This window comes from Dipodomys ordii, unplaced genomic scaffold, assembly GCF_000151885.1.
Source record: "Dipodomys ordii isolate 6190 unplaced genomic scaffold, Dord_2.0 Scaffold205, whole genome shotgun sequence".
Classification (NCBI taxonomy): domain Eukaryota; kingdom Metazoa; phylum Chordata; class Mammalia; order Rodentia; family Heteromyidae; genus Dipodomys; species Dipodomys ordii.
In genome coordinates, this window is record NW_012267421.1 from 95912 (window position 1) to 104700 (window position 8789).

The window sequence follows — 8789 nt, forward strand, 5'->3', positions numbered from 1 at the left end:
ATAACAAAGAATCAGGCTTGATGGAAACTATATCTTCTTGTAGTTCTAGAGATGAAAGCATAAGAACAGGTTTGGCTTCTCGCTGTTTCCATCTGAACATTCATTAGTCTATGTGTAAAATCCTCAGTTCATTGTTGATGAGTAAGAGTCAGACTAATAGAGTAAATTAGGGCTCATACATAACTTTTCAAAGGAATACAATAGGACTTGTGTATTGTGAGTCTCACAGATTCAACCAATCATGAATCCAAACTACTTATTTATTTGTTTGTTTATTTATTGTCAGTTGTGAGGCTTGACCTCTGGGCCAGGGCACTGCCCTCAGCTCTTCAGCTCAAGGGGAGCACACTACCACTTGAGCCACAGTGCTATTTCCAGTTTTCCAGTGGTTAACTGGAGACAAGAGTCTCAAGGACTTTCCTGCCTAGGGTGGCTTTGAACCATGATCCTCAGCTCTCAGCCTCCTGAGTAGCTAGGATTTCAGGCATGAGCCATCGGCTCTGGCCCAAACTAATTTTTTAAATGGCCACTCTACAGAAAAAGACAACTGACAATAACCTCTAAACAAGGCAGTATAAGAACTATTTACACAGGATTTAAATTGTAGTAGGTATCAGAGGTCATTACAAGGTGATTGAAAGTATACAGAAGGATATGTGCAGGTTATTTCCAAACAAAACCATTTTGTATGAGTAACTAGAGCACCTACAAATTTTGGTATCCGCAATGGTTTTGGAATCATCCCTTGTGGATATCTACAAATGAGTAGGGTAGAAATATCTGTTTAATCCAAATAAAGAAAATAGAAAAAAAATATCAGATGAGACAAACAGAAAATAAGTAGCAAAATGGCAGTCAAAAATTAAACCAAAAAAATTAATTAACTAATTAAACCAATTACTATTTTAACATAAATGGAGTAAATACGTAATACTGTCTTACTTCACCAAAAAACACCCCCAGTAATACACTATCCAAAGAGATATACTCCAAACATAAATACACAATAAATAAATACAAAAATACCATAAACAAAAACTTATAATGAAAAGCTATGAGAAAAATATAAACATCATTACAAACTGTATGACCACAGAGAGACCACTGATAGCAACAGACAAATCAAGATAAAACAAGTTATTATGTGCTTAAAAACAAAGGCTCCGAAGATAAGTTTAAAAAAGCCACAGAATCAAAATGGGATTTTTTTAAAAATCCACCTTTGCAAGTGGACAATCAATACTCCTCTTAATAGCTGATAGAACAAACAGACAAAAAGTCAGCAGAAACACACACTCATACACACATACACATACATACACACATGTGCACACACACACACAGATGACAATATCTTGTTAAACACTATGTTACACTGACCAAGGCAGACATACTGACACTAAAAATGAATCTTAAGACAAAACTTAATACATATTCTCTGAACAAAGAAGTGGAAATCAACAAGAAAAATAAAGCTATTAATTAATTATAAAGTTATTAGAGATGAAATATACTCTTAATTTGAGACATTAATTATTTAAGTTTAGGTTGAATATTAATGTCTACATAAGTAAAAACAATCTTATTTTATTATAGTATCCAACTTACTATGAACATTAAATGTTCAGATAAGAAAAAAATATAGGGGGGGAGGGGGAAGGCTGGGAAGGGATGTGAAGGGTAAACAAAAGGAGGACGCTGCAATGCTTGGTAAGAAATGTACGCATTATCCTGCCCATGTAATTGTAACCCCTCTGTACAGTATCTTCACAAATAAAATAAAATAAAATTAAATTAAATTTTAAAAAAAAGAAAAAAATATAGGATATCAGCACTGTCGCTCCAGACTGGTATCCTAGTCTAGGTGCTGAGGTAGCTGAAATCTGGAAGCCAGCCTAGGCAAATAACTCCAATTAACCAGCTAATAAGCTAGAACCATGGCTCAAGAGATAGTGAGTAAGCAAACTGACCAAATGTGACCCCAGTACTAGTACAAGAAAGAAGAAAGAATCAGGCCTGGTAGAAGGCCTATTATCACTTGAGCTTATGAGTTAGAGACCAACTGGGGTAACAAAGCAAGTCCCCAATTCAGAATAAAAGAGAAAAGAAGATGGAGGAAGTAGGTAGGGAAAGTAAGGAAGGGGAGCAAAGTGGCAGGGTAAAAAAAAATGGGACTAGCCAAGCTCATTACAGGTTCATGCCTGTAATCCTAGCTACTCAGGAGGCTGAGATCTGAGGATCATGGTTCAAAGCTAGCAGGAGCACAAAAGTCTGTGAGATTCTTATCTCCAATAAACCACTCAGAAGTGGGATGGGAAGGTGGCAGTGCTCGCCTTGCATGTAGAGGCCCTGGGTTCGATTCCTCAGCACCACATAAGCAGAAAAAGCCAGAAGTGACATTGTGGCTCAAGTGGTAGAGCACTTGCCTTGAGCTGAATTGCGCCCAGGCCCAGAGTTCAGGCTCCACGATCAACAAAAAAAAAAAAAAAAAGAAAGAAAACTGGAAGTGACGCTGTGGCTCAAGTGGTAGAGCTCTAGCCTTGAGCTGAAATGCTGAGGGACAGTGCCCAGGCCCAGAGTTCAAGACCCACAACCGGAAAAAAAAAAAAAACAACACCAAAATGGGACTATTAAAACAATGGAAAAAATGAGAAAAGTTTTCCTTTCTTAAGAAAGGAGTGAGAAAGGGAGGGAAAGGCAGGGAAGAGAGGAGGCAGGAGGAAAGCATCATGACTTCAGACCTAATAATTACTTCTTCGATAAGACACCAAAAGCACATGTTCAAAAGTAGACAAGATTTAACTGCATAAAAGTTAAACCTTGTGTATTCTAAAAAGAAGTAAATATAGAATTCACAAGAATATAGTTCAGCAGTTCTTCTAGGTTTGTACCCAGAAGAAGAGAAAGCAATAAGCACAGGTATTTGGAGAATCATTTCATAGCAACTACTCAAAATAACTGTAAGATAGAAGCATTTCTAATGCATTTTGAAACATAGATGAACCTTGAATACAATAAGGTAAATTTATTTTTTTGATTTTGTTTTTTTGTCAGTCGTGGGGCCTGAACTCTTGGCCTGGGCGCTGTCCCTCACCTCTTCAGCTCAAGGTGAGCACTCTACCACTTGCGCCACAGCACCACTTCTGGCTTTTTCTGCTTATGTGGTGCTAAGGAATTGAACCCAGGGCTTCATGCATGCAAGGCAAGCACTCTACCACTGAGCCACCTTCCAAGCCCCACAATAAGATAAATTTTTTTTAAAGTCACATAAAATAAACCAGGACTGTTCAACCCTAGTATGATCTGCTGAGAATCAACAAACTCATAGACACAAAAAGCCAAATGATAGTTACAGAGACAGATAGAGAGAAATAGGAGCTATATATTTAATGATTATACAGCTTCATACACGAAAGAAAAAGTGCTGTAGATGGATGGAAGGGATAGATGGTCACACAACAATTGGACCATAGGTAATATCAGTAAACTATACATTTAACAATGGTCATCTGGGTACTGGGTGCTCACATCTATAATCCTAACTATTCAGGAGGCCGAGAACTTAGGATCATGATAGAAGCCAGACAGGGCAGATAAGTCTGTAAGACACTTACATACAATTAAACTCCAAAAAAGCTGGAAGTAGAACTGTGGTTCAAGTGGTAGAGCACTAGCTTTGAGAAAAAGAGCTCAGGGATAGCACCCAGACCATGAGTTCACACACTCCCTCTCCCTCCCCCCCCCCCCCCCCCAACCACCCGGTACACACTCACTCACACACTCAAAGAATCATTAATGGTGGAACACACCTATGCTCAGGCAGGATTACCAGCCAGCCTAGGCTACATGTCAACTTCAAGGGCAGCCTTGAATATGGAGCAAGAAAAAAAAAGTACTGTGGGTTAAAAAAATGTACCATGGATTGTGTGAGTTTTGTCAGAAATATAAATGATATATGTACTCGCTTATCTTATTGATTTTAAGTAATCTGTTGCAATAAAAAATGTGTTTGAGAACATGCTAAATCAGTTTTACCTGGAAACACAAACTACGTATAGCACCAACCATAAATATACATATCCAAAGATACAAATTAGTATAATGTGCTCATCTCATTTTTATTCTTTGCATATGATCTCATTAACTACTGTTCAAATGTGTCTTACTTATTCCCAGTAGATTCCTAAGAAGATGCTGTCACACATGTTGGCTAGAAGCAAAGTTCCTGAGAGATCAAACTTTATTATTGAGCAAATATCTGTCAAGTTTTCCCATGAATGACACTTCCATTTTAATTCATGGACACTCTTAAGTTCATAAAATCAATGTGAAACAAAGTGAGAAATAAAAAGCAACTCACCAGAGATCCATCCATTTTGCTATTGCTGTTGGTCAACAAAACATATGAACAGAAGATTCTGGAATTATTTCTGGGAGAGAAGGCAAATGGAGTCAGGAAAAACCCTGTCTGGCTTTGTTCCAGATGTTCCTGCTCAAATCACTACACCTATGCTGCAAAAAAAAAGAAGTCTTCCTATACAAGAACTTTTATCGCTCAATCAGAGACATGAGTCCCCAGTGAAGATGAATCCACACAGTCAATAAGTTGGTAGAGATTAAAAACTCAGTTCATTTCTCCATTAATATTACATACAGAATTAGTAACATAAATATTCCTTTAAAGCATAATTGAATAATATAAACCAATACTAGGTCTTATGAGTGACACCATCCTAAACCAACTCTCCTCTGTCAGTTAACCAAATGATTAAAGCCTTATTTGTTATTAAACAATATCAAGTCCGGTGCTAGAGGCTCAGTCCTGTAATCCTAGCTACTCTAGAGGCTGACATCTGAGGATCAAGGTTCAGAGCCAACCCAGGCAGGAAAGGCCCTGAGACTCTTATCTCCAATAAACCATTCAGAAAACCAGAAGTGGCGCTGTGACTCAAGTGGTAGAGCACTAGCCTTGAGCTGAAATGCTGTGGGACAGTGCCAAGGCCACAAAAAAACAAAACAACAAAAGAAACAATATCAATGCAAAATTCCTAGCTGAGCCCACCCCAAAATGTAGGTCTAAAAAATTTAAGCAAATAAAATGGTAATTTGCTTTTGGTATAATCTACTGCTCTATGTTTACGTAACAAAATTATGTAGGATAGAAACTCTTAATATACAATAAAGTGAGCTTTATAGCCACATGTACAAATAATGAAAATGATCAGGAACATCAACTGTGTGGACTTCAGCAAGATTACAGGTTGCAGGTGCTGGTAAAGACCATATGAACTATTAAAAAGCAATGTTTGCACAGTAGTTTTAAGTTTTTTAACATCAAAAGAATGTTTTCTTAGCTTAACAAAACATAAAATAAATTTGTTGTAGTCTGGGTGTCCCTCCTCCATGATGCTTAGAATAGACGTATGAGGGCAGTTGTTTTGTTTGAGATTTTAACTATCTTCACAGAGATTAATGGCTGACCATCCTTACTCTAAAATCTTTAGTTTCAGATTTTTTTTTTTTTTTTAGGTCATGGGGCTTGAACTCTGGGCCTGAGCTCTTCAGCTCAAGGCAAGCACTCTACCACTTGAGCCACAGCACCACTTCCGGCTTTCTAGTGGTTTATTGGAGATAAAGAGTCTCATGGACTTTCCTGCTTGGGCTGGCTTTGAACTGTGATCCTCAGATCTCAGCCTCTTGAGTAGCTAGGATTACAAGTGTGAGCCACCAGCACCTGGCTCAGATTTTTTTTATTAGAAATAAAAATCTAACAGGAGGACCCATTGCAACAATGAGATGTACAAGTCTTATGTCGAAAAACGAACTTTACAACTTTGGGGGGGGGACGGGCGTGGGGAGGATATGAAGGTGAAAGACCCCCTCCTCATACCACCAGGCCTCTAGCCCCTTTGCCAGGGAGCCGAGTTTCATGTCTAACCAAGCAATTTCTGGCTTCTGTAACATGCTTTGCTAAAAATTACATTACCCCGTACTCTCCTAGTAATTAAGCAGTAACCTCACAAGTTAATCGATAAGCTCACATCCTGCTGGCCCTAAAGCTGGCCTCCCCTGACCGAAACAATTCACAGGTGCTATCTCGGGTAAAGGTCATTTCCTCATACCAAGGGCCGGAGACATACAACTCGGCACGTACACCGGGGGACCCCCTCCAACAGTAATTGGCTAAAACATATGATTTGTTTTAAAAGGATTGGCTGCCTGCGTGCAGACCAGGTTGTAACACTTTAAAATTACTGGCTGAAAAAGCGCGGGCACTCCTGTAAGGGACAGAGGGGTCCCATAAAAGGACCATCCCCGGGACTGCTCGGGGTTCCCAGACACTGACCCGAACCTTGCGGATCTCGAGGTCACGTGCACCTGGGAACTTGGGCATGCCCAAATAAAATCCTCTTGCCTTTGCATCTGGTGTCGTCTGACTGGTGCTTGGGGCAGGGAGGCTCTGATTTGGGGAGACCCGAAGTCGGGGGTCTTTCAAAGGGATGGGAAGGGGAAACAAAGGAGGAGGCTACAATGCTCGATAAGAAATGTACTCATTATCTTACCCGTGTAATTGTAACCCCTCTGTACAGTATTTTCACAATAAAAATATATATAAATAAATAAAAATTAAAAAAGAAATAAAAATCTATAGTTCAAAAGGGATATTATACTGTATTTTAGTTATATTTTCTGAAATTTGTTTAGATTAGTATATGCAGTCTTACCCATTTTAAGTAATGTAAAATAGGTTTGCTATTGTATTACAGAATTTGTAATTTTTCTAAAACAGATTAATAAAGTGGAAAACATCCACATTAGGAATACTTCTTAGTCACAAAAGCCACAGGAAATGATGATAAAAATCAGATCAGCGGCTGGGAAGGTGGCTCAGTGGTAGAGCACTTCCCTTGTATGCTCCAGGCCCTGGGTTCGATTCCTCAGTACCACAAAAGAAAAAAGCCGGAAGTGGCGCTGTGGCTCAAGTGGTAGAGTGCTAGCTTTGAGCTGAAGAGCTGAGGGACAGCGCCCAGGCACAGAGTTCAGGCCCCACGACCGGACCAACCCTCCCCCCCCCCCAAAAAAAGAAAAAAAATCAGATCAGCATGTTTAAAGTAAGGTATTATAAAGCAGTGTTTATGATTCACTGACACCAATTCCCAAAGAAAGAATTTACTAACTAAAATTCCTGGATCTTCTCTGATCCTACAAGTGAAATACCCCGTGAGTCAAGTAGTGCACAGAGGCACGGTTAAAGATGACAAAGTAGTTTATTAGCCGGCCAGGGCTATCCTGTCCTGGACCCCAGGGTCTCAAAACAGAATAGCCTTGACCCCTAGTAAGTTAGGATTTATAAAGCAAAAAACTATACACAGGTGGTGAGACGGTTTCACAAGCAACAAGCTGATTCACAGAAATGAAATTTGCAGTTAGCCTTATAAGCAATTTTCGTAAACAATTTCATGAGGTCACGTCCTGGAGCCATTAGGAGCAAGAGGCCCTTTGGCAGCGGCCTCTAGACATCAGAGACGATAATACATAACCCCAGGGGAGTCAACAGTTGTTATCAGACCCAGGTGGACAGCATTCCAAGGATGCCGCTGGAGGATAGAGGTACTTGTAGTTTCAAGGGCCAGGGGTGGGAGTTACCAAGTGCTACATCTTCTAATTTGGGGAAAGGGCTGCGAGTCTAAGATGGCTTTTTAAAGCTATATCTAAAACTGGGTTTTTACACAAGTGCCCCTCAGTAACTCTAATCTCAAAGTCTAGAGAACTAAGATTTATCTTCCCAGAACCTTCTTCCGTCAGACTTTAATTTCACTAGAGATGTCACTGTACTCAATCTTACAGTCGGGCAAAGTGAGTGGTGTCACGTAGGTTAGTTAACAGGACAATCTCTCCGTCGTGGCATATAAACCTCACACCTCCTTGGCTCTCCTATCTCCTAGTCTGGAGAATCACCCAGCCCACCTGTGGAGCTTCTGGAACCAATGTGTTGCACGTGGAAGCACACTGGCTTCTGGTGGCAGAGCCTGGGAGTTGCACGTGGAGGCATGTTGGCTTCTGGCAGCATCAACTCTGAGAAATCAGGAACCTCAGCCCCAATACCCCAGACCAGAGGAACCCACAAAACGCAAGCACCTGTGCCCTCGCCCATGTCTCAGTTCGCATCCGCCCACCGGTTCCCAAGCCGGTGATCCACTTACGTTTTAGCTCCCAAGGTACACCCAGCAGAAGCAGGGGGGTGTCACCCTCATCGCCAACTGCAGAACAAAAAACTCTCAGCGACATTCCAGCAGCGTGTCAAAGCCCCAGGAACCAGCGTGATTCCTGGCGGGAAAACTCCAGGAATAGGCGGGAAGGCGCGCTGCGTGCGGACCCGGAAGAGTCCATCCGGAAGACTACATTTCCCAGAAGTCGCTGCGTCCTCCGAGAGGAAAATGGGCTTGCTTCAGGGGTCTGGGGTCCAACTGGCCGCCGGACCGATAAGCTAGGTCGGTTGCGGCTGCTTGGGGACCTTTTTCTCCCCCTCTTCGGGAAGCGAGGAGTCCTACGTCTTGGAAATCCTGGTTTACTTCTGGGAGTATTGTGAGAACAATCAAAAAAAATGTTAATAGGAGCAAAACAGTAGATAATCTTGTTTTTAAATTCTAACAGTGTAATGGAGCCCATCGGTCCACGTCTTCTTTTTTTTTTTTTTTTTGCCGGTCATGGGGCCTGAACTCTGGGTCTGGGCGCTGTCCCTCAGCTCTTCAGCTCAAGGCTAGTGCTCTACCACTGGAGCCACAGCG

At 41.1% G+C, this 8789-nt stretch overlaps 1 protein-coding gene across 1 annotated transcript in view; it reads right to left on the minus strand.

The window, feature by feature from the left end:
- The window catches only part of LOC105999956 (zinc finger protein 585A-like), a 79087-nt gene extending 70793 nt beyond the window's left edge, over positions 1-8294 (minus strand). The window contains exons 1-2 of the mRNA XM_013035126.1: positions 8205-8294; positions 4361-4512 (exon numbers count right to left, since the gene is read on the minus strand). Of these exons, the coding sequence (XP_012890580.1) occupies positions 4361-4375 (15 nt within the window). The 5' untranslated portion in view covers positions 4376-4512; positions 8205-8294. The remainder of the gene's footprint in view (positions 1-4360; positions 4513-8204) is intronic.
- Positions 8295-8789: the final 495 nt, after the last annotated feature.